The sequence below is a fragment of the Colius striatus genome, chromosome 1, assembly GCF_028858725.1.
Source record: "Colius striatus isolate bColStr4 chromosome 1, bColStr4.1.hap1, whole genome shotgun sequence".
Lineage (NCBI taxonomy): Eukaryota > Metazoa > Chordata > Aves > Coliiformes > Coliidae > Colius > Colius striatus.
The window spans coordinates 54239412-54266360 of NC_084759.1; the positions used below are offsets into that span (position 1 = coordinate 54239412).

Here is a 26949-nt window from a genome sequence, read left to right on the forward strand (position 1 = left end):
GTTCCTAATTGGATTTTACAGTGCTCCTTCCTCTCCTCTTACACCCGTCTTCCCCTCCCAAAATTAACTAGTGATTCAAGGGCAGCAAACAGTTTTGTTGTTGCAGTGGCAATAGTTCCTCTCTCCCCATTTCCTGTGAAAACTGCCCGTTTGGTGTAGGGGAGGGAGAATAGCTATTGAATGTCTTAAGGTAGTTTGATAAACCTAATCTGGTGTGACTGCCGGCTGCCCCTGAAGGGGAGAGTCCTGCTGGTTCCCTGTCCTGTTTTTTGATTTGAAGCGTGGGAGACAGAGTAGGCCTGTTCGATTACTGTGGTGAGCTGATGTGTCCTGGAGCTTGATCCCTGCTAGGTCTGATGCATGGAAAGCAGTGGGGGTAGATGTGCAAAGCAGGGTTGTCCCTTTCAGCGGCAGTCTGTTTACAACCAAGCAGGTGAAGTATCAAAGTGCATCTGTGTATTTGGAAGCAAGGCCAGTGACAGCACTAACCCTTACTCTCATCAGTGAGTTTCTGTGCTTAGAAACTCCGTTTCTCCACCACTCACTTTCATCATGGGAAGTTTTTGTTTGGAGTGTAAGGCTTATTGACTCCTGATGGCTTGTTATCCCCTTCTTACAGGCACGATAAGAATATGTATTTACAGCATTAAGTGCACTTCAGAGTGAAAGATGATGGTGAATTTCAGGGGTGTGCTACATTTGATTTAGTGTTCTGTTGCACTTTGGTTGCTCACTGGTGTTGAGTGTGTAAGTGTCATGATAGCAATGCAGGATTTTGCCAGGTTCAGCTACCAGCAGGGCCAAAGTTGGCACAGTTCAGCAAGCATGGCTGTACAGGGTGAAAGTGTTGATCTCTCATCCTCAGTGCCCTAGATAAAGAGGAACTTTGTAACTTTTCTTTCTTATGATTGGAATGGCTCGGAGAAGCCTTCCATAAAATATGAGTGTTGTATTCCAAATTATCTGTGCTGGTTAGAGGCACTGACCATATTACCTGCCAGGATATTTCTCTGGACTTGACTGGCTCTTAGAGCTTTTGAGTTCCAGTTTCTGCATAGTAAGAAGATCCAGTGAATGCTGGTATGGATCATAGAGTCATTACAGTTGGAAAAGACCTTTAAGGTTGAGTCCAACCACTAACCTCATGCTGCCAAGCCCATTGCTAAACCATATCCCTCAGCACCTCATCTATGCGTCTTTTGAATATCTCCAGGGATGGTGACTCCACCACCTCCCTGGGCAGTCTGTTCCAATGCTTAATAACTTTCTTGGTGAAAACTTTTTTGTCATTTCTACTCTAAACCTCCCTTGGTGCAACTTGAGCCCATTTCCTCTTGTCCTATCATTTATTACTGGAGAGAAGAGACAGACTCCCATCTCACTACAGCTCCCCTTCAGGCAGTTGTAGAGAGTGATCATGTCTTTCCTCAGCCTCCTCTTCTCCAGGCTAAATAACTCCATCTCTGTTAGCCACTCATAAGACTCATTCTCTAGACCCTTTACTGGCTTTGTTGCCTGTCTCTGGACATGCTCCAGCATCCCTTGTAGTGAGGGGCCCAGAATTGGACACAGTATTTGGGGTGTGACCTCACCAGTGCCAAGTACAATCACTTCCCTGGTCCTGCTGGTCACACTGTTTCTGATACAAGCCAGGATGTCAACACCTTTTTCTCAACTGTGTATATGCAAGGTAGATCTAATATAGAATACTGTTTGTTCTCTGTCATCATTGTTAAATTGATGGAACACTTTTAATAGTAGGTGAGCTCAGAGTTACACGCTCGTGGATAAACCAGGGTTTTAGTTGAAGTGGAAGAGAATAGAATAGTGGTTTCTGGAGGGAGAAAAATTGTGTTTTGCTCATCTCAAGATTCTTATTGGTCTTTTCTCTTCAGACTTTTGAGAAACTCCTTATTGCCAACAGGGGAGAGATTGCATGCCGAGTAAGTATATAATCTGAAGTTTTTTCTTTTTTGTAATGAATTCCTAAACTATTGGTATTTTAAATATTGACAATAGTCACTTCTTATATGATAGGTCATCAAAACATGTAAGAAGATGGGGATTAAAACAGTTGCCATACACAGCGACGTTGACGCCAACGCTGTAAGTACTATGTGATTTCAAATGGTAGCTGTGATTCTTAGTAATTTTACAAGGCTTGCAGCTGTTGTGCAGGCTTGTCAATTACCATGGTGGGCACATTGGCACTTATGAAGTTTCTTTGTATATGTCCTTTTTACTCCATATGCTCATTGAGAAACTGAAGCATGGTTGATGTTGAGTGAAAGGTGGGAACTATTGGGAGTTTTGTCTTGACTCTTTTTGTGATGCTTTTCCTACATGACAAGCTCAGTTCATATAAATAAGCTGTAGGCAGAGCAAGGGACTGATTTTTCTGATAGGACAAATGTCCAACTGCTGGATTTCCATGCTAAGCAATTGTTTCTGGGGTGAATGAATGAAGAGTATACTTGGTCTGGATTTTAACTGGTAGATATAACTGGGAGAGTGTAGTAGCTGTGGATGATCAATGGACTGTGAAATGAATTCTTAATGGATGGGTGTCAGCCATCATGGTAAATTCTAATTCTTTTGGAAGTCAAGTGGATATGAATACAAACTATTCTGTATGAGCTATGATCACTCTAGTCAAACTGAAGGATGCTGATGAGTACTTGTATTTCATCTTATGTATATAGTATCTGCTGTTAGAGTAAATGGATTTTCTGTTTAGCAGCACTGCACAACCTTGTTCACTGGCATGGATTCATTCTTAAAAACAGACTAAAGAGCTGTTAAAAAAACCCCAATATTCTTTCACTGGTCTGTAACAAACTTGAGAAAATGAGTTAGTCTTCTCTCCAGTGTGTTTGGATGATTTTATTGTGTGAACTCCGCTATGGAGCAGGAGACTGAAGTAATCTGAAAGTAGTAAGTAAAAACCAAGACTGAAGAACACAAGGGAGTAAGAACACAGGAAAAAGCACAACTCATTACCTTAGGGATGGGAGTACAAATAATGCATTACAAAGAGGAAATTGAAAATGTGTGTACTCTGCTTCAATCTACAGTGCTGTCTCAGCTTTAAAATACAAATAGGGTCTTTAATTTGTAGTAGTTCATAAGAGAAAGGAAATCCAAGCTGGTATCTCCGAAATCCATTCATGTAACAGTTCATAAAGATAAGAAGTGTGTTAAATGAAATGCTGACCTGAGTTAGTGAGCTAGAGATAAGGCTCTAACAAATGCTTAAGAGGATGAGATAGTGTATGATTAGCTCTTTGGATCCTTACTTTAAGACCAATCAAACCTGTCTTTACAAGGTTAAACATTAGCTATGTACATTGAAGAAGCTCCAAGTATTTAAAGGAAAATGAGAGAGGCTACCGTTTCAGGTACACACACTTCTATGTGCTTAAAATAGGGCAGTCATATTAAGTTTAAGCTTTTTTTTTTTTTGCTCTTAAGAGTTCATTCCCCAACCTGTACTGGTACATGGCGTTATTCTTTCCCAGATGCAACACTCTACACTTGACCTTGTTGAATTTCGTTAGATTTCTCTCCAGCCTGTCCAGATCTTGTTGAATGGCAGCACAGCCTTCTGGTGTGTCAGCCACTCCCCTTAGTTTAGTATCCTCAGCAAACTTGTTGACAGTGCCCTCTGTTCCTTCATCAAGGTCATTAATGAATCTATTGAACAGTACTGGTCCCAGCACTGACCCCTGAGGGTTTCCACTAGACACAGGTCTCCAAAGTAACAAACCATATTTGCCATGTGTTGTTCATTTGTGTTCAGATTCCATCAACAACAACCTTGAGTTATACCAGTAGCAAAATCTAAAACACTCTAAAATTAAACGTAGGAGTTGATGCAAGCTGCCAAAGGAACCTCTGTCCTTTTGGTGCTTAGAAGAAACCTGTTTGCTTAGTAGTGGGCTGTTGTAAGACAGTTATGAATATCCTTATGATGTTGTGCTTAAGCAAGACGTCCCTCACTCCTTTAAGACTTGTATCACAAAGACAATGAATGTCATACATGGCTACCTTGGTGATGACAGTCATTAAACCAAAGACAGAAATAAATGTAAAGACACTGAACTATTTGCCCATCCTAAAGCTGTAAATAGTGGGACCTGGTTTTATGTGACTGGAGTAGATAGGAGCGGTTTACAAAAATGTTTTATATTAAAATGTTTAGAAATAACATTAATTGGAGGACATGAAATTTCTGTTTAGAATTTAAAGTAACCTTTGAGATGTACGAATGACCCTTTATGTTATCTGCATAGCCACTTTCTGAAGCTTGGGTAGTCTGGTGATAGCTTCTACTTTGCTCTCTGTCCAATGTCCTGTGCATAAATGACCCAAGCAGGCATTTTTGCTGGTGTTTGGATGGGAATGGTAGGTATACATATTCTTAAAAGTATTGGTCTTTGGATAAAAGATACTGTGAAAATTCCTTAGTGAATAATCTTATCCTAAAAGTTTATTTTGGATTAATTTTGTTGAATTATTCAACTTACAATAAAAAAAAGTCTTAAAATTCTCTGAAACTCTTGTGGAGTTTCCAGTAGTGAAGGAAGGTGGTGGCAATAGCTGAAATACATATAGACCTTTAGTGAAATTACTTTTTCTTGTTCTTAAGACTTAATTTCTGTGGGACACAGTGGCAAATGTCTGGAATATGCTGTTAGAGAAATATTCATTTTAGCCATAGAAATCTTAATTTCAGGAGATTAAAACTTCAGTGTTACAAGAATTGAGAATGTTACAAATTGAGAATGTGGCAAAAATTGAATCTACTAAGAGCCAAATATTACGTGAAGAAGGAAAATACAAAGAAGAAAATACTGTTTTGTGCACTTAGTTTAAGAAAATGGTCAAAGATCTGAAGGATTTCTATAGATGAAAATTAAGGTGATAGGGAGGGAATGTTAACAAAGCTTAAAAGTTTTGGTGGGTGCCTTGAGAGACTTTTGGGTACTGGTGTATTGATGTGAAGTTACAGGTAGTTGTAAATGGTATTAAGTGGAGCTGGAGTACATTTACCTTTGCAGAGATGGAAGTGACTGTGAAATGGGGAAAAAAAGATTGTCCCAAGTTATTTATGCAGTAGAAGAGAAGTTGCTACCTTAACAACTGTCTTGAAATAAAATCATTGTGGTGGTTGGGGAGAACAGCCTGACAAAATGGCTTCTGAGACCACCATAGAGCATACAGTTGCTCGCGTGGTGCTTAGTATGTTGCATAATGGATGCTTTTTGAGGTCTTGAAAACCCTAGCTAATACTCTTATTACATCCATTATTTTGGGGAAAGCAGAGGACAGAAATTTTTAAAAACACAAATAGTTCAATGTGCTGTGTTTTTAAACATCAGAGTTCAGCTTGCAAGAAACTAGTTCTTTATGGTTGTATAGGTAAAGTGCAGAAGGACCAACAGAATTTGGATGTATTTATTTATTTATTTTAAAATTAAAACATCTGGTGGAATTATTTTTGGGATGAGAAAACAAAGCAAAGAAGTTTTGGCTGAGCAAGAGTAATCGTATGTACTTTTTTTCCCCCTGAACTGATGGGAATAGAGGGTTAAGATGAAAGAGCCTCCTCAACCATAAATGTAACACTGATGGTGCAAACATTGTCAAGGAAAGCTAGAGAACTATTGTAATGCCTAATGTAATCAGCTAAAAGTATGACAAATGAAGAACAAGCTTTCACTAATTGGATCTGAACAAAAGAAGGTATAGCATAAAGCAGTGAATGAGATATAATTTTATTTGGCATTTTTTAACACAGCAGGGATTCTATAGCCATACGAAGCAATGAACTATAAATGATTGAAAAAATCCCATGGGAAAGTAATGTAAACTACTAAAACTTCACTGAGTAGTGGGCAGTTACACTTCTTTAATGTAGGATTTTTTTTCTATCAGTGACTTAAAACTTCAGGTGTTATTGTATTACACTGCCTTAAGCATAGACATTTCAATGTTTTTAGCTTTTGCAGAACATCATCTTATTCTGCTAGATAATGTAAGCCCCAAAATGATGCAAACACTTTTATTGATGGAAAAGTGATTGCACAGAATTCAGCTGTTCTCCAGAATCTCTTGTCTTGTGAGTGAAGGAAAATGGAAAAAAATCCAATGGCCTAGAAATAGAAGATCTATATTCCTTTCCTAACTTTAGTTGTCTTTTAAAGTTTGGAGTCTGAGGCAGTATTTCAGAAGGTGATTAGGGGAAAATGTTGTTTAGGGGAAACTGCAAAGTTGATTAAGCTTGTAAGCCTTCTGTAACAAGTCTGTATTGATCTTGAATGAATTTAGGTGAACTAGTTGAGCTTTTGACTGAAACAATAAAGAGTTTGAATTTTGCTGAAGACTTCCCTAGAACGTAATAGAGTGTTGTCAAGTTCTTTTGTTCTTAAGAAATCTAATTGGCAAAACTAAATATTATGGGGGCATTTGGCAGTGAAGTTTTAATCTCAAAAAAGTAATTAGAATGAAAAATGGAAGGTGATCCAAACCTGAGGATTTTCTTTCTTTCTAATTAACTTAGAAATACAGAGGTCTATGTTTATCCCAACTCTCACTCATTTTTTTGCTGTTTACTTCTCTAAAACATACAAAGCTTTCTTCCATCATCTGCTGCCAAACTAGAAATTCAGTCATTTTGACGGCTTGTTGCCTCCCAATGGCATTTCAGGAGTTTGTGCTCGGATAACCTGGGGACCTAAATGAAAAGGAAGTACCCGTATGAAAAGGAAACTCTAATATTTTAATGCCTTGTTTAAACACAGACACACCGAACTGTTGTTTAGAATGTATAGAATTGACTCTGCCTCTATACTGTCTGGAGAAATTACTCTTCCTAAATGGTGGTGTTCCCAAGTTGTGCATAGTAGGAATGTATCAGATCACACCAAGGAAACATTTGGGGCATATTTGCAGTTGGTGTTGTGCCCTTCCTTCAGTGCACTTACCTTTTGTGTCAAAAATGAGACAATATGTTGCTTATTTCACCACAAGACTGGTGGAGGTGATGTTACTATCTTATCCCCTTGTTTTATTGAGTGAACTACTGAAAAGTTGTGTAAAGTCTAAGAAATATAAGTGGTGGTCTTCCTGTGAAGACTCAAATACCTCTGTGGAAGGAGTATGATTTTGTTGAAAATTGTATCTTGCCTGGCAAAGATAGTCTGCTATTTCTTGTTAAAACTGTATCATTGCTTCTAAGCTGAGTGGATTGGTGTAAGGGTGCTGTTGTTGAGGAAATAGTCAGATTTTCACTGACTGTGAGGAGCAATGCAAGCTTGATCTCTAGTTTTAAAAGTAGGGGGAGCACATCAGATGTCTAGAGTCCTGAAGTTTCAGCCTATTCTCCAAAGACTTGCTTTGCTTTTTATTCAGTGACAGAATGAAGTGAAATGTGTGTGACCTTTGGAATGGATGAGACACCTTTTGTGTAGTTTGATGGCTAAGCTGAATCATTGCTTGTGTTGAATTGTGATTGAAACTGTAACTTTGAGTAGGAGAAGAGAGGTGTAGAATGGAATGCTTTAAGGATCATGCTGCAGTCCTTTGGGGGCAACTTCCTTGGAGGGAGCTGAATTCAGATCTTTTGACCTTTGTGGTGAGTTACCAAGCTGATATATTTGAAGGATCAATGCATTGATTAAAATTAATTTCTTAACAAAGCTCATTTGGGGAAGGATGATGTCAAAAGTTGTACTGAATTATCAAAACATGGAAGCCCAATCAGAGAAGTTAGTTGCAACTTCAGTGTGCAGGTGCTCAGTGCTGTGGAGAGTGTAACAGTGGTTCTGTGAGTGCCGATTACTTGTCTACATCAGTAGGTAGTATAGAGTAGCAGGAGTGAATCTGTAGAGTGAAGTAGCTTAGGCTGAAGACATGATGTCATTGCTACCTGCCTTTTAGCATCTCTTTGGTTGGTTCTAATCTGCTGTGGACTTGGTGCCTGCTTATGGTGATTTGATGTGCTTGCTGGATGGCATCTCTGAGTTTCGCCTGGAAGACATCCACATTATGTACTTTGAGATGGCTGTGTGTTGGAGACAAATGTGGTGTAAAGGGGGGATGACTAAGAGATTAACTTAAAAAATGTAGTCCTGGTTTAAACTTAAATGCTAGTGTACACTGAAGTTGCTCTAATTGCTTATATGGTACTGCCCTTCTGGACCCTTTTTTGCTTTAGCACTTTTCTGACCTTGTGTTGAGCTGTTTCTGTGCTCTAAACACGTCAGACACCTTATTTGTCATGTTAGTTAACTTTTTTTTTTTCTACTAATTAGTATGCTAAAATATTTCATTGGAATGTGTGACAGATGCTGGAGCCATATAGGGAAGCAAGATGAGTTTGGGAATATGTCAGCCATCAGTTAAACTGACTTCTGTTGCCTTGCAGGCTGTGAGGCTCTGGCACTGTACCCAGAGCTCTGGGTTTGCTTGTACAGGCACCTCAGAGAACAACCTTAAAGTCTAGGCAGGGCTGAAGTAAGTCAGTAGGCTTCACATGTTCTGAAGACTTCTCTTGAGCAGCAAATGGGCAGGCAGCTCCTTCCGTTGAAGTCATGAGTATTTGCTGAGGGCACTGCTTGAAGTAGTCATTGGCAGCTCTGGATCAATGGCTGCCAGTGCTGGCTTAAACTTATTGTGCTGATTACAGTGAATTGACCCAAGAAACCAGGTGGGGTAGAAACCTATTGTAGGCCATTTTGCTTGTGCTAATCTCTAGACCTTTCCAGCAGTGGTGATGGAAAAGTGCTACATAGTAATTTTTATGCAATTAAACTTTGTCAACATGACCAGAAAAGATAGCTATACCAAGTTCCTGTCTGAGAGCCCCTGTAATGATATTGTGTCCAAGGGAGTGAAGCAGCAGGAAACAGGAACAAAAGGTCCTTGGACCCCTTCTCTTTTGAGGCTTTCTCGGTGTCCTGTCTTTATCCTTCACCCAGGTCCTCAGCAGTAACAGTTTCATTGTGCAGATTTGTGTCTATTGCTCCTATGATTTATATTGCCCAGCTGGGTTATTTATTGTTGGTTGTGGTTGTAGCCATTCAAGGATGATTTGTTTTCAGGCAGTATTCATAGGCAATGCAGTTTGGTAATCATAGAATCATAGAGTTGTTTCAACTGGAAGAGACATTTAAGATCGAGTTCAGCCTTTGTTCCAGCGCTATCAACCACTAGAACGTTTCCCTAAGTGCAAAATCCAACTGTCTTTAACACACTTTAACACACTGCTGGGGATGGTGACACCACCACCACCCTAGGTAGCCCATTCCAATGTCTGACAACTCTTGCAGTAAAGAAATTTCTCTTCATATCCAGCCTGAACTTCCCCTGTCACAACTTGAGGCTGTTTCTTCTTGTTCTATTGCTTGTTACTAGGGAGAACAGGCTGACCTCCCCCTTGCTACAACTTCCTCCTTGGCCTGTCTTTTCTAAATAGCACATAGCCATTTATGGCTGTGCTCTAGTCATGGGAGTTGTCCCACCATGTCTATGTAATTGCAATGAAGTCATAGCCCTGCATCCTCATCCACATCTCCAGCTCCTCCTGCTTATTCCCCAGGTTGGATGTGTTGGTGTACAGGCAATGCAGGGGCTTACTCAAGCTGACAGGTTTCCCTGGACAAGTGCAAGAGGATCCTCCCTCATTTGGCCCTCCCTCATTTGGCACTCCCTCAGGGCAGTCAGCCTTCTGCTTCTCATCTTGGTGTGGGGCTCAGGAGTACTCACTGCATTTCCTGCTCTGACTTGTTTCCCTGTAGGATGGGATGGCACACACTTTGCCATTTCTTACCCCACCCCCCCCCTTCACCAAGTCCTTCAGTTTAAAGCTCTCTTGATCAAGCTGGCCAGCCTATTCCCAAAGATTCTAGTGCCCTTATGAGACAGATGTATTCCATCTTGCCCTATTAGAGTCATTGAGGAAAGTTCTGTTGCCATAGAAACCAAAACCTTCTCATCAGCACCAACCTCTAAGCCAGGAGTTGACTTGCATGATTTTTCTATTATTGACTGCCCTCTTTTCTCATTAGTCAGGATGAATGAGAAGATAACTTGGGCTGCCCTACTCTTCACGTGCTTCCCCAAGGTTTTATAATCCTCCTTGATTGTGGTAATGTCATGTCTCATTACATCATTCATACTCATATGGAAGAGGAGTAGGGGATAGTAGCCTGTGTAGTAAGTAGCCTGTGTAGTAAGTAGCCTGATGAGCCGTGGAACTCTCTCAGCCACGTCTGGGATCTCGGTTCCCAGCAACCAGCACACCTCTCGTAACTCCTTGTCACTTGACTTGTCCATCTACAGATGAGTCTCTTGGTCACCCACAATGAGCTCCTGTCGCTTCTTTTTACAGTGCTTCTGCCTATTGCCTGTGGAGCAGTTGCTGGTAGATTGGTTGTTGAGGTTTCCCCACCTGGACCTTGCTCATCTGTGTCCTCCATTGTTGATGCTTCAAATTTGTTTTTGATTGGGACACTGGTTGTGAAGCAGAGCCCTGCTTTTTTGTCTCACCAGGGTCCTCTCAGTGGAGACTGGTGTCTCTTTTTGAAACCTCCAAAAATCCCCTGGGCAGCTTGTTCCAGTGCTCCATCATCCTTACAGTGAAGGTGTTTTTCCTTAAGTGTAACTTTTGTTTTCCAGGTTTTGTCCATTACCCCTAGTTCTAGGGGGTGAAGGGGGGAGTGGGAAGAAGAAAAGGGGGCACAGTACTTCACACTCGTTCTTCCGTGTGAGCAGTCTGAGCTGCCTGACTGGCGCTGTTTATATACTATTCATTTTTCATTTTCAAAGACCTTTTTTGCTATAATACAAAAACCTTAGTCTACATAAATGTCTGTCCTAGAAGGTCTGTTAAGAAAGCGTAAATTTATTTTGTATCCCTTTGCCCTTTATTTGCAATCTTAGGTTATAGTTGAGTACCGTAGCTCTCCTAGTGCATATAGCCATCAGCACAATGAATGTGCCTTGGGTCTGTGTCATACAGTAATACAACTGTTGCAGAATCTTGTGGGAGGGAATCACAGAATCCTGTAGGTTGGAAAAGGTTCTTGAGTCCAATTGTAAAGGAATGAAGAAAGGAAGCTGAGGCACCTGTTTAATTGCATAGGGGTGAGATCCCAGTTAGTGATGTGGGATGCTGGCACAAGGCCAATGACTGCAGCTGGTTTTTGCTATTGCCTAAAACCAGGTGTGAACAGGTGATCTTCCAACTCTTGTTGATTGGCAGTTTTTGACAGATTTGTATCTAAGTACGTTACAGGCACTTTCTCCAAGATCAGGTGACCTACCGTAGTTATGCATATCATGGTGGCATTTCTTTACTTATCTTGGCAGAGGTTATCCCCTGAGAAAGGGAGGAGGAGGGAAGTGGGGGAAGGTAGTTTTAATTTTCCAGTGTCGAATGATTTCATCATGTAGTCTCACACACTGTATTAATTTTCCAGATGTGTGAAACTGAGTGCTTGGTACTATTTGGACTAATCTTTTCTAATACTCTGTAGTGATGCTGAGTAGTGGAAAGTCCTGAAGGCTATTGTTAAAAGGCCTGTGTTAAGTTCTGTTTGTGTGGATGTCTGATGGCTAGTTAATGAGAATCTTCATGTCTTGGTATATTGACTTCAATAGAATATTCAAATTGTTTTGAACAGTGCAGGTGCCTCTGACTTAGAGATCTATTAGGAATTTCCTCCGCTGATTTAAGACAGTAGTGGAGTATCAAAAGAAACTTGTATGAAGCTTTCGGTTCTAGCCTTCTAGAGAACTCAGCATCTGTCTCCTAGGGAATGCTTTTGGTTTTGTTTTCCACTAACATGTATCCACCAAGCAACTGTGGGTAACTGATCCTGTTTCTCAGCATATATGCTTAAACAGAGAGGGCACACGTATCCACCAAACTGCCATCATCATGCACAAGGAAGCTGCTCTTAACTGTAACCAGACCTTGGTGGGGGCCCTGCATTAAGTTGGGATTCTGTGCATTACCAAGATGTCAAAGGATCTTGAAACTTGGCTGCATAGTGCAATTTCTTTCTTTGAACAAAACTTTGAATAGATATTTGTCTGTTCTTGTATCAATGCTACATTCCCAAAGGATGCTTTGGAAGTGATATTAGTTAAATATTGGGAACTGGTTTCTTATGCTTCCTGCAAAAGTTGTCATGTGGCCTCATTGTTTCCTTACACTATATTGCAAGCATGACAAAAAAAGTGTTTTTGAGAAAGCAAATTGTAAATCTGCCAGCAGTCTTGTATTAGTATTTAAAGTACATGGAAAGAGCAAGGCTGTGGTCTTCCATGGCTCAGGCTGTAGCAAATTGCCTGATGTACGTCTCTCTGAGGCTGGGGCTAGGGGCAGGGGGCCCTTTGAAGTGTGAGGTGTGCTCTGGTCCAGGTGTGGGTGATGGACATGAGGTAAGACATGAGGTCTTCAGGTAAGACATGAGCTGACTGTAGGACCTAGAAGGACAAAGAGACTGACAGATTCTTTACAGAGGACCTGCAGAGCCAAGAGCTTTACAAGAGGGTATAATTAAGTAGAGGATAGGGACTTTAAATATAGGGAAGGCTGTGACTTCTGCCACTAGACCTTGTTGTGGTGGATGTCTACCACAGATCTAATCAAGGATAGGAAGCACATGAAACCAGTTGTAGAAAACTGGGGGAAGCCTTGTGTTTGCAGACCCTAGTACTTATGTGAGGTTTTGTGGAGAATGTGTGAAGAGTGATTTCTTGACACAAATTATTCACTTAACTAGAGGAGATGCTGTGCTTCCTTACAAAGAGGGAAGAGATGATCAGGGATGTGAAACCTGTGACCACTCTGAAGTGGTGAGATTTACTTTCCCGAGAGGAGCAAGACAGACAGAAATTACAGTCCTGGACGTCAGGGGTGCAAGTTTTTGGGCTGAACAAGGATTTAATTGTCAGGATTCCATGTGATACAGCTTTGTAAATGGAAGTGGCCCAGGAAAGCTGATTCGTACCCAAAGATAATCATCTCTGAGCACAGGAGCTGTCTGTTCTTCATGTCAGAAAGCTGAGAAAGTGTGGCAGAAGCCTGCATGGGCTGTGTGGGCAACTTGGGTAGAGTTCAGCGACAAAGGAAAGGAAAAGGAAACAGGTTTGTGGAGTGAGGCACCTGGTAATGGCAAAGGGTGTGGGAAAATTCTGAGGTATTCAGTGCCTAATTTGCTTTGGTCTTGAACTGGGAAAGTCCACTACTAGGCCTCATAGGTCTGTGAAACTAGTTGCAGTGCCAGATGAAGTGTAGCTCCCTTCACAGTAGGTAAAGGTCAAGTGGCTATTATAGAAGTGAATTGGACATAGAAAAGTCTATGGGATTGATGGGATGTTTCTGAGTTGAGGGCATGATCTGATTTCATTGTGAGACCGATTTCTTGTCTTTAAAGTGTCAGTATTATGAGAGATTCCTGGTTGGAAGGAGGTAACTGTTTCTTCAATACAGAGAACTATAGGGAAGTACTTGTAAAAAATATGGTATAGACTTTTTAGAAACTGTGTCTTGTTACGTGAAGTATGAGAATGTGATTGAGTTTGTTATGGTAAATCATGATCAACTAATCTGTTAGCTATCTTTGATATGATTAGCTCCAAGGATTCTAAAGAGCAGTGTATGTCAGTTACCTTGGCTTTGCCAGGGCTCTTGCTGGTGTCCTGTAGAATCTTAGTAGCTGAATTTTGTGGTAAACGGAACTAAACTATGTAGTGAGTGAAAAGTTAGATCTGCTCTTTAGAGGTCTCATCCAACCTCAGTTATTATTCACTTTTTAAAATTGCATTTTAAAAAAAAACCCCAAACAGAGTGGAGAAAGAAGTTATTTTATGCAAGTAAAGCAAACCAAACTAAGTTAATTTGTCTTACCTTGTCAAATGAGCAAATTAGTCAAGTGTCTTTGGCCACACAATGTGAAAGAAAGAAGCTATCTCTTTCCCCGTTTATGGCATCATATTTGAGAAAAAGAGTGCCTATTCACAGGTAGCTTGAATGCTTGTTATGAAAGTATGACCTGTTTTTTTTTTTTTTTTACCTGCTGTATTTCTAAACAATTTCTTGTCACTCACAGCTGAAGTTACCAGTTTGAGATTTCTTAGTGAGGATATTCTTTGACATATAAAATTACCAAAATACTGCTGTGGTTCTGAAAAGGTTAAAAAAGGTGGTATGTACAAATCTCCAGGTGTATCTCAGTTTTAATAGAAGTTGAGTGTAAAATTTGAAGAATGTCTAGGAAGTTAAATAACAGCTCTTGTTCATGACAAACTCCCACATAATTTTGCTGATCTTGTGCCTAATGTTTTTCAGTTTTGCATATAGTGCTTTAGCTGTTTAAAAGCTCTCCAGTTCCACTTTTGAGTGATGGTTTTGTTCCAACATGCACAGCTGTTGCTCTTTATCTAGCTCTTCTGGTTGCTACTACTGATTCAGTATTGGAACTGTCAGTCCCCTAGAGATGCTTCTGAAACCAGGAGAAAAAGTTAAGTTGCTGGCTTGCTGAGTAAGTGAAGGAGTTTGTCTTGAAGAGCTAAGAGAACAAGGGGTACAGTGTGAGGTGGCTGCATCTCCTTGCCATTTAGATTGGGTTTTTTTTCCTTAAAGGCTCTTATTTAACAGACTGGTGTGGTGTCTGGCTAATGCTTTTGCTTTGTGGAGGTGAGAAGCTGGTACTTTGAATGTATTGGAGACTTAACAAGAAAATCTGGAGTTTTGATTGTGAAGAGAAGCCTTTTGAAGAAGGTCTTCAACCGCTAGAATGTCATATATTTCCATCAGCTGAACTAAAACATGCAATTACTGTTACAATTTTCTGCCTTCAGATTTCTGTGAGTAAAGCTAACATGTTAACCACTGCAAATTCTTTTTGCAGACAGGCATGCATGTCTATGTATTCTCTGCACAAATATTCTTTCTACAGTTAAACCAACAGTGGTCACTCAAGGCACAAATAGATCATATAGTGCTTTAAGAAACTAGAGGCATAGTAGGTCTGGGATGAAGCCAGCTGTTTGTTTTTAAGTGAAAATGAGAACACAATTCTGTATTAAGTTTGTGATTGAATGACACTTGTAAAATTTTGTAACGCTGAAGCTTATTTGGAGTGATATTTTCTTGTCTGAGTTGTTCCCTTCCCTTCTGTCTTAAGTGCTTGACTTCTGTAATAAACCAGCACACTATAGGCAAAATAATATTTGTTCCCTTCTAGCAGCCTTTCTCTAAATCCAGGAAGGAAAGCACTGAGGTTGTATGTGGTAGAAAAAAGTGTTTGTGGTGATTTTGCTCATGATTTTGCCTCCCTTGATGTGCTAGAGATAAGAGGTTATGTTTTATTTTCAGACTATTTGCTTTATGAGGGGGAAAAATGCTTTGAGTTCTGTTGTCTGAGCATTTGGTGTTTAACCTTTCTGGGCCAAATTATTATAGAATCCTTTAGCTGTCATACTTGGCTTGATATAGGTATTGTTAGTGAGGTCAGGTTGATAAGCCAGCCTTAAGGTAATTGTGACAAAGAGGTGAAGGATGTTGGTCCCAGACTTGAGAGTGAAAAATCTGAGTGCATATGTAGACTAGTAGCTGTCTCTTGGTTAGGGCTGGTATTTCTACAGGAAGCTTGTGAAGAGCTTTCGAACTTTGTTAGTGATCCACAGCTGCTCTGAAAAGTAGACTTCAAATTGTGTCAGGTAACTAGTGCAATCACACCTGAATTATGTAATTCGGTGTTTTTATTGGAGCCTGGCATTTCTGTTTTATTTGCCTTTACGTATATTTTAGAACATGTCCTCTGAGTTTCTCCTTGATGTATTATGTTAACATTATCTGAACACAAGCCTGTAAGTTGCAACCTGTCCTACATAGCCCCCCATGAGAGTACTTAGGAATGAGACAAGGATTTCATTATGACTTGGAATGTGGACAAGGATTTCATGATCATATTTCAAACAGTCTGGAACAACAAGGATGTATGAAAGTCTGTGTGAAGGTTCTCTCAAGTTCAGGCTCAGTGGTGTGAGCAGGCAGTCCCTGGATGCTGCATCGGTGTGCCTGTAGCAGTAACACCAATGCTTGCAAGAGAGCACTCTGCTGTGGTTGGCACTGAGTGTTGGCACTGAAGTAGCTTCAGCCAGAAAATTTCAGTGCAATGACAGAATGTGCACCTTCCTACTTTCTTTATTTTTCTGCTGTCTGCTTTTTTTTTTTATATAGTACTCTCTATTCAGTTTTAGGTGCTTGGTTTTGACTGTATATCTTCTTTGCAGTAACTAGTGAACTGCTGTGGAATTCCCTCACACTTTCCCCTCCCCATATTGTCAGTATTGTTTTCCTCTTCTCTCTCATCTGTTCCACCAGCGATTTATCATAATATTCAATGCATTGGTGTGTCACTGGGCAAGTTTACTGAGGGTGAATTATGTGTTTTGGGCAGGAAAACTGAGTATGTGACAAACCTAGGAGATGGTGGTGTTCCCTCACCATTCCTTAGCATAAAGAACTAGATTCTCTACTAAGTAGCAAGTTCTGGGCATTTATCTATGGGAGGTTGCTTTATTTAGGTGTTGAATGGGACTGAGAGATTGGAAGAATGATGATATAACTTTGAAGTAGGGAAAGAGGTGATCTTTTCTGAGAAAGGGATGCTTACTAAATTTTTAGTTTGTTTCTTGGCTGGTTTGTGCACACACTGCCCACCTCCCCCACCACCTGCCCCCAGCAGTTTGTCTACTTTCTCTCATGGAAAAAGCAAACTGTGCCTATGTAAATAAGTATTAAAGGTAGCATTAGTTCTTTCAGAGCTCTGAATGCATTCATATTGTTTCAGCAACATGGATGCTGAAATCCTGAAACTGAACTTTAAAATTTTAGGCAGGTTTATTATTATTTTTCTTCAATTAATGAAATTTACTTGTCCTTCTCCTCTCCTCCAAAGAATGTAGATTTTTTTTTTTTTTCCTCACTTGAACCCTCAAGATGAACTACTTTGCTTTCAGCATGTCCTTTTCTGCCAGCCTATAGACACATGGTAAAATATATGAATATTTGACATTTAGCATGTTAAAACAAAAAGCCAACCAAATTCATGAAAATCTCCGAGAGCTGCATCTTACCCAGGTGGCCTGCTGTTTGAAATATGACTCCTGGTGTGTATTGTACTCTTAGCCCTAGGATTCAGTAATGAGATTGAGTGGTATCTTGCGTGAGCACTTCTCAATGATTGACAGGGAGGTGATGTGAATCATCATTTATCAGGATATTATCATGCCTACCCTTGATAATTTCTCCCTGCTGTCTGGGGAGGTGGTGAAGACAGATAGGACTTTGTGATGTCAAAGTAATTAGTGTGTGTTGGTTTCCAGCTGAACAAACTGGAAACTAATGATCAGGTAAATGAAGATGAAGTGCATTAGTGTAAGGATGAAGGTGCAAGGACCTTGGGGAAGAGCTTATCAAAATTTCATAGGGGTTATTTGAATATCTTAGAATTTGTGCAGTCGCAAGCAATATTTAAAACTACTAAAGGGTACTTTTGCAACAGTCTATTTACATGTCCTTTGGTGATATCTCTTATAGTGAGAGAGTCAACACTCAGGTTAAAGGACATCAGACTGTGCTGTAAGGACTGGGAATGCCTTATGATTTTCATAATATCTGAATAGTGAATTTCCAGCTAATGGGATCAATTTTGAGTTAAAAGGATGTTAAGGAATCCCAGTGTACACTGAAAAAGGTTGAGTTTTCCAATGACTCTTAAAGGGAGGAAATTGCTGTAATTTGGCTACTGTGTATTTGAGCCATGACTGGCTCCTTTCTATTCTTGAAATATTTGAACTTTGCTTGGTATGTATGTAGATATCTTTATATTGCAAAGTTGGTGTATTTTATTTGAGGTACCTCAGCAGGCTTTTTAACAGGCATGGTAGTTTCTTGGTGCAAGTTTTGAAAATGTTATGCATGGATCATTACTGAAACACTTTTATAACCTGAAAAAAACCTTTTGTGTAGGTATGTACAGCTATGCTAATGTTTGAAATGATGCTTAATGCACAAGACCAGCTGGATATAAATGACTGTACCAACAGCAAGTGATCTGAGGGTTTCTGTAGTTAATTTTATCACATGTGATTAGATATTGCTAATTGTAATTAACTGATTGAAAAGCTCTCTGGTTTATGTGCTTACTTTTCAATTATTAAAATGGAAATTTACTCATTGTCATTTATCATTAGACTTATATTAATATGCCAGTCTCACGAACACCTCCCAGAATAACATAATTGTGATGGTGAAGTTTTATAATCAAAGCCTTGTGGCAAAACTATTCTTTTGGCTGATTTTTATATATATGGCTTTTCTCTTTTTATTTCAGCTGCTGCTTTGGTGGAAGTAAGAGGGCTAGAATCCCTGGCAGGAATTTGTTCGTATTAATATGGCTCATCAGAGACATTATATTTAATTGGAGAGCCTGCGGTATAGTCGCAGGAGGCTGAAGGGAATTATTTAGCATTAGCAATGGCTCGTCTGGGAGTTGTGCACTAATCAAGGAGCTTGTGTGTTAACTGTAGGGATGATGGGAGTTATGACGATTATGACATGTGAGCACATGTCTGTGTGAGAACTGGACAGGCAATGAGTTAATCAAGAAATATATTAAATGGCTCCCATGCTGCTTGATTATTACTCTGTGGAGTGTCTGTCAGATTGTGTACTTTTAACAAAAAAAAGAGATGTTTTTGTGAGTGAAGTTAATACCAGATTTTTAACAAAGAACCTCTTTTTCCTCTCTAATTTGGAAGTGAATATGTGCTTTATAGCACTGTCTTAGTATTTATATATCAATATGTCAATATGAATTATTTCCCACTTTCAACTAGATTTTAAAAACTTTGAAGATGTCTTTAAACTTTGACATAATTAATAGCTTGCTAAAATATAAAATTTATCTTCCTTGTTAGCAACTTACCATTTTTATTTACTTGAAGGAAATCTTTTCCACTATCAGGATGGCTTCAAACCTTGAAAAGAAAATAACCAAACCCAACACCCCTTAACTGGACTGTTTATATAGTAGGTAGACACATCCTGTGCCCAGCATGGTTAGGCATCTATTTCATATCCATCATGAAGTTATAAGTTATGCTGGAAAAATCCATGTTTAGAGGAAATGGAATTAATAAACTAGGCTCACTTAAAAATTGCATAAACCCATAAACCAACTGAAATTATATCTGTGTGCAAATTTCTCCTAGAGTTACTGGACAGATGAGCATGTGCACTTTTCTTGCTATCGTAAGCTCTGCTAAATTAATAAAACTTTCTACCAAACTGTAACTTTCCTGCATTAACTTAATTAAAGCAGTATCATGGCTAGTACCCAAAGTGTTAACCTGTAGGAGGTTGCTATTGAAATCCATAATCTGTGGAGTCAGTATTAGTGGTCAGCAGCAGCAGAAGTAAAACTGCAAGTAAGACCCTCCCTTGGGTGCTGTGAGCTCAGCAGGTTAAACTGTCAAAGCTTCTTAAAGGACGGATAGTTAAACCTCCTGGAGTTATAGGTAAACCAATCATTTGCTGTCAGCAGGAAATATGACTTTATTTAGCAGGTTGGAGGGGGGAAAAAAACCCAAACCTAAATGCTAACAGGAAAGGATTTAGAAGGAACTGTTGTGTGAGCATATGTGTTACTGTGCTATATAGATTCCATACAACTTGGAAAGATTTTTTTTTTAATTTCAGACAGGAATTTAGATTTCAGCTCATTTATTAAACCTGTGAGTGTTTTGTGAGGAATGCAAAAGTTTAAAAGCTTAAAAATGGAAAAAATTGTCACCATACAGAAATAGATTTTCTTTCCTTCAGTACTGAGCAGATATTGCCTATATAGAATGTAATTATCTTTTTACCACACAATTCTATTTAACAGTGATCAGGAAGACTATATTTAAGATCCAAATTTATATTTATTAGAATTTGTATGTATAGAATCATAGAACAGTTTGAGTTAGAAGAAATCTCAAAGATCATAGAGTCAGATCTGGAAAAGGATGAGACTCTGTGAAGTCTTGTATCGGCATCTGTGTTTGGATTGTCCAGTGCTGCTATTAACTGTGTGAAGATTGTACATAGTGCAGTGCAGGTTCTATTGTCCATTCCTGCCCATATGTTGGACTGCATAGAGTCCTTACAAATTCGGTAAGCCAGCTGCTTGTCTGTACCAACCATTTTCAAGCAAATCAATGTGCTGTGTAATACCAGATATGCATTTCAGTTAACGTGTGGGTCATGTTTGACACTGTAGAATAAAAACATATAAATTCTCCTGAAATGTGGAATGGAGATTAGTATAGTGGTCTTATGAATAAATACTTTTTAAAAGACATTACACCATAAGATGAAACAAATAAATGCTTTTCCTGTCCTTAGGATTTTCTGTGCAGGAAAAATAGGCATGTGTCATGTCTAGCAGTCAACTGTGGAACTCTTCATTGTGTAACTTAAAAAGCAGATCAACAGAACTGTGGGGTTTTTTTTCTTTCTTTGGAGGTCCTTCACCCTGATTGTTTAGTTTGTTCCTCCTTTATGGAACAATTCCCCCTCCATGTAATTCTTTCTTTATGTACTTCTGTGATTACTTTTATCTAGTACTATGCAAGATCTGCTTAAACTTTCTTTTGATACAGGGTTGCAAATACTTAAGCTTCTGTCATAGACCCCATTAAAAAATATAAGTTAGAGCTAGCAGTTTGTGGTGGGTTGTCTGTTTTATAGTAAATGCTGCTGTGTACTTACTGTGACTGTACTTACTGTGACTTTTAACAGGATGAAATGACTGTCAAACACAGCATAGAAGTGATTACACCTCTGGTATTGGCAGGGGTGATTTCTTGATAAAAAAACATAAAAAAAGAGATAAATATGTTCTGAAAAGCTACTTAAGGAGACTTTATGGGATTTCTGGCTTACTGTGTTCTGTGAGTTGCCACAGCAAGCATGGTTGATGATTTCCCACCATTATTTTGTTCTTATAGTCTTCATCTTGACGTCTGGCTCTTGAAATTTCAAAGCTGACTTATTTTGCAAAAGAAGAGTTATTAGGATAGAAGACTTAGGATGGGTTTTATGTAGAGGACTGTCTTCTTCAAGTGGATCTATAGTGTAATGAATAATTTTGATAAGTTTTCAGTGATTTTTCTGGTAGAACGTAGCAATTTTATTGAAGAACTAACAAGACATTATTTTAAAGAAATCTAAATATTCACATTAGTGGAATTTTGAAGGAAAAATGCTGTATTGTGAATATTATGTAATAAAGGGAAATATTTAGGATTCTGTTCCTCTTAAAATGTAATCTTAGGCTGAGCATGATAATTTTGAGGTTTCTTGACTGAATTTTTGTAGCCAATTATAGGTACTGATTTAGAATTTAACCTTAGTGAAAGAACTTCTCTTGCTGGGTACCTAAAAGTGATTAAAGAGTTTGTGCATGTAAATCTATATACACATTTTTCTGTGGTAAATATATGTATTGCATAGAAGGAAATGTTTGTGTTTTAGAGAACCTGCACTGAAAGTTTCTCATCCTTAAAGTATTCTGCATTCACCTGCAATCTGGGGGTTTTTTTTGAGTTTTATGAATTGACACTTTTAGATGTGGTTTCACATTGTCTAAATTCCTCCAAGTCTAAAATATTTCTGAAAGGGACTGTATCGTATCAATGATCATATGGCTGGAAGATGGTTTAACTTGCTGATCTGACGGAAGGTTAATTTCCCCTCCCCTTAGATTACTTTTCCACTGGGTCCTTTCAGTTCATTGATCTGTCTCAGCAGCATTGTAATTGCCAGAGCTGAATGTGGAGGAGAGTTAGGGGTAGGATCATCCATCAAGTGGCAACTTGTATTTGCATAAAGTGAGATTTATTGTGTAACTTGGTCTCATGAATGTGGTTCATTTCAGGCCAGAAGTTAGTCCCCATTGGTAAGAATTTAATTTGCTGTAGGATTGGTATGTTGCATTTCTGTTTTCTTTTTCTTTTTTCAGTGTTAGTCATCCAAGTACTGCTTCAGAATGTACTGCCTTGAGATGATACTCATACTTTCTTTCTCACCCATCTTTCAAACATTTGATGTGTAGTTGAAATGATAAGTAGCAGTGAATTCCCTTTGCTGTTGCTGTGGGGTATTCTCTCAACCCTGGAACTGATTTCAGTGATCTCTGACTTTACTCTCACCTTTGGATACAGGAAGCAATTTCTGCAGTCCCTCCATCCAGAGGCAGGCAGATTTGGAGATTAGATGGAAACCTCATTTGAAATGATTGTCTACTGTGTTGATCCATCTGTAAGAGGAGCTCTGAATTAAGCTGAAAATGCTGTAGGAACATGATACTGATGCATACTATGTGTTGCTTTGTAATGTGGCTGAGTTTAAACGACTCGTTCTGAATCCTGTATGTCTTCTGTGATATCTAGTTCTGTTAAGAGCTAAACCTCTACACTGTAAAGTTCTGTAGTTGGCTACCCTTGCTACCATGTGATACTGTTTTCTAGACCTGTTGAACCACGAGTTTTCCAATCTGTCATACTCATTTAGAAAACAAGCATACATTAAATGCATTTTGTGATGAGCTTATTTTAGGGAGAAGCAGGAAAGGGAAACAGCATGAGAAAGATCTGTACTATTGCTTTGCTAATGTGCTTAGAAAGCTGAGATTCCATTAGGGAGAGGCTGACAAGGGTACAGATGTGTTTGAAATGCAGAGAGGATACTGAAAACACTATAGGGCACTACTATTTTGTTAACATCACAAAAAGCTTAATTCTTTTTTGAAAACACTTAAAGCTCAGAATTGAATATGCGAAATTCAAGCATCCACACAAAGCATAGGAACTGCTCTAAATATGATGAATTGCTCGACTCTTACAACAGATGGAGACTCTTGCTTTGGTAAACAGATTTATTAAGTATCTTTCCAAGTTGTTAGTATATGCCCTGAAGTGAAATTCTCCTTTTTGTCCTGGAGACTTGCTCTAGATAATGTACTCCAAAGTAGAAATAATCTGTAGAGATATTAATGCAGTTGCTAGCTTGCAGGCTTTCTTGACAGCACCCCTTAAATCATCAGTGGTTGTTCTGAGCGTCTCTGCTGCCTCTAACCTTCACTTGGGTGAAGAGTCATGGTAGCCCCACCCTATCAGAGTGAGCCATGAGTGGAAGGAGACAAGGGAAAAGCTTTTCCCTTGAGACTGAGAAGTGTTTTGCTGTTGGTGCAATGAGTTGGAGTTGAAGAATGGGACATTGTGGTTTTTCCCTTCTGATGCCTCTACCTCTGTTAATCCTGCAATGCACCCAAAGGTAGATTAGTAGACAAGATGATTATTGATCTACCTTTCCCAGATCTACACTTTCAGGTTTTTTACCAAAGAAGGATGGATTATTCCTTGTAATGTTGACTGAAACATGTGGAAGATTGCGATACAAATCAACTGTTGAAATCTACTAGATTTTCAATAGCAAGGAAATTACTTCTATTTGATATTGCCTGTGACAGACTGTCTGTGGGTTTTTTTTTTTTTGTCCTCTGGAGTTTTAAGTGTGTTTTTCTCTCAAAAAGAATTGAACTTGGAAATAAGTTAAGCAGCCTTTTAGTTGTGTTTGTTGGTTATCTGTAGAGAGTCTTGATAGGCTAAAGAAGTCTTGTTTTAAGAACAATTCAATTGTTCTGAATAGAAGCCTATAGAGACAAGCTTTCCTAGAAAAGGTCTGAAAGAGCATACTGTAGAGACAGACATGGTGCTTTCAGTTTTCGGTGTCTGGAGAAAAAAGACACCGACTTGTCTCAGTCTTCTAAATGGCCTTCCCAACATTCAGCTACTCAGAATTCAAGTTTATACAGTTCTGTGGTCTTAAGTTTGTACAAGGCACCAAGTTACTAGTTTCTGGTCTTTACTATTTTGAAGTTAAAAGATAGAAAGTACTTGGAGTAAAGTTTTGATGGAGAAGCCTTCTTTCCTATTCAAGAAGGTGCTTCACTGGGAAGTTACCTGCCAAAGAATAAGCACATAGCAAAAGGCCTTAGGAGCCAAAGCTGTTCGGAAAGACTACCTTCTAGGTTCTTATCTGTAATGTCATCAGGACTCGAGAGGCATTTCCTTCCTTGTCCCAGCAAACAAAATTCAGTTTGAGTATCATGAGTTTGCATGGTGCTATTTCTGGTAAAGGGGAAGGGGCTGTCAAGCTGGGTTCTATGAGAAGTCATCCTCTTCTGAGCAGAAAGAAGCAGCAGAGATTGTTTGTAAGGGACTGATTGTGAGAACCATGAGAGTCCTTAATGGACAGATAGAATCCACCCCTCATCCCTTCACCATAGCTAGAACAACAGAAATTCCTCTCAGTCAACACAGCCTTCTTCCTCAGCTCAGCCCTCTGCTCTTGATATCTCTACCTTCTCTGCACTCTACAGTGCAGGGGGGCACATTCCCTAATGGGGAATGTGGTCAGTCCCTCACAGATGGTCTCTGCAGCTTCTTTATTCTCAGAGGAGGAAGAGGACTCCTCATGTTCTTCCCATGCTCTGGTGCAGGTCCCTCCCATGGGATGCAGTTCCTAACAAACCTCTCTGGTGTGAGTCCTTCCCTCAGCTGCAGCTATTCACAAGCTTCTTCAGCATGGGTCTCCTCTGTAGCTGGTAGCATTCTGGCAGCTTTCTGCTGCAATTCCACTCTTCCCCAAATTCACGGCCTCCTCTGGGCACAGTCACCACCCCTAGTGTGGAGTCCTGTAGGAACTGCTAACAAATCTCAGCTTCACCGTTTCTCTCTACAAGTTGCAGGGGGACAGTTGCCACCTCACCACAGGGTGCAGGGGCATCTCTGTTCCAGCACACCTCTTCCTCTCTTCACTCACTTGCAGTCCACATAGTCCCTTCTCTCTCCTCCAACTCCTTCCACCACTTCCCAGAAAAGAAGCAAGAACCCTGTTCTTCCTGGCTTCTTCTTAAAAAGGGCTTGTTGATGTGCCCAATTGGCTCAGCCCCAGAGGCGGGTCTGACTCAGTGCATGGCAGCATTAGCACAGTCTGGTTTTTTTTGGTGTGAGTGATCAGGCCTGTAGATACAATAAAGAGTGTTTTCTTTTTGACAACATCTTTGTCAAGTAAAATTGTGTCATTTTAGCTGCCACAAAGTTCCAGAGCTTTGCTCAAGGAAGAGAGAATTTTGAGAACACTTTTTTTTTAAGGTTATGAAAATATGTTTATAAATCAGAATGCAAACAGATTAAAATCTATGCATGTGTTGAAAAGTGTATTGTCTTAGTCTTGCTTAGAGATGCCATCTTCCTTGCCTAGTAGGTGTTTGTCTTCAGTTCAGTTCAATTTATATCTTTTCACTTGAGTTGAAATCTGTGGATTTTTGAGGCCACTAGTTAGTGAGGCTATTGCTGGCTTCAAGTTTTGACTGATTGACAAATCAAAGGGCTAGACAAGGGAACTAGAAGAAAGTGTGCTAATAATCTTTTTTCCTCAGATGATGTTTGCTAAGTCAGGATCTAATCCTGCAAATGCTAATGGATGGGCAGTTTTGAGAGTCATTGTGGACGTGAAGGGGACTGTAAGTAAATACCCTTCACCAAACCAAATGTTTGAAGACCTGTGAAGAATTGTTTTATCTTAATCCTCACATAGCTATTTGTAGGCCATAATTTTTTTTAAAAAAATATTTTAAGATAAGCTTGCAGAGAAATCTATTTATGCTGGTGCTATAGGCTGTCTTGTTTGTTTGCATACGCTTTTATTTAGGTTTTTGAAATAATGAGTAAGAATAAATGTAGAAAACATGGGATAGCTATGCTACTTATGGCTTTGAGAGTTCTGCTTTTCATGTGGCTTAGAAATGTTTCCTTTTATTTCATTTTTGGGGTTAAATGCTGTATGCAGATAGCACTTTAAAGGCTATATGAATACTGCATGCTCACTCTGCACGAGTTCATTGTATTATTGGTGTGTGTATTTTAACGTGAAGCTACTAAAGACACTTAGGTCAGATAAAAGATGTGTTTTTTGGTGAAGCAGTAAATTTGAACCTTTTCTGCATTTTTTTTTCTTAATTCAAGACTGTTCAATGCCACAAGCTTTTTGTTCTCTTCTGTCTGTCTCTGTTGGCAGTAGTGCTGGCAAGATTTGAGGTGGTTGGGTTTTTTAGCTACCTTACAAAGGATTTACTCATTAGCCTTATTTTATGGGTTGAGCTAATTGTGATTTATCTTGCTGAGCTGTATTGTGCAGTTTGGGCCAATTAAGTGAATCCACTTACATCAACGGATGTTGTTCCAATGTGTAATATTGATTTGAGCTATAAAAGGAGAATGACTTGTTTGATTAGATTTCTTTGTCTAAACAATGCCTGAGATCTTATCTAGTGTACCAAACAGAAGTGTTCTCTTTTGCTGCTTAGATTTAACACAATATATGGAGATATAACCGTTTCCTTATATATAAATTCTGAAACAGTACAGAAGAATTGGGGATAAAATGCATCTTTCAACTCAGTATTAACTGTCTCTGCTGCAGAAATATTAACTTGTTTGGAGACCTGGAGAGATGTGTAGGGTGACCAACTCTGAAAAACTGGTACACTGGGGAATCCCAGACATTTACCTCAGAGATGGAGGAGGAGGGAGAGTGTGTGTGTATGTGTGTTAATTAGACATTTACACTGAAGTAAATGGCATCTGTCACATGAGACACTTCAGCAGTTTATAAAATCATCTGTGGAAACTAACCAGGTGACATGAAAAATTCTGATAGGAAACACATGTGGATGTATTTTTTTGTTGTTGTTCCTTCTCCATTGGCTGTCATGCCAAAGTCAGGTTTTACTTTTCAGAATCAGTAGATGAGAATCG

At 39.3% G+C, this 26949-nt stretch overlaps 1 protein-coding gene across 1 annotated transcript in view; it reads left to right on the forward strand.

Annotated features, from left to right (window-relative positions):
• PCCA (propionyl-CoA carboxylase subunit alpha) overlaps positions 1-26949 on the forward strand; it is a 283334-nt gene that overhangs the window by 12300 nt on the left and 244085 nt on the right. Inside the window, exons 3-4 of the mRNA XM_061996271.1 lie at positions 1896-1943; positions 2038-2106. Coding sequence (XP_061852255.1) covers positions 1896-1943; positions 2038-2106 — 117 coding nt within the window. The remainder of the gene's footprint in view (positions 1-1895; positions 1944-2037; positions 2107-26949) is intronic.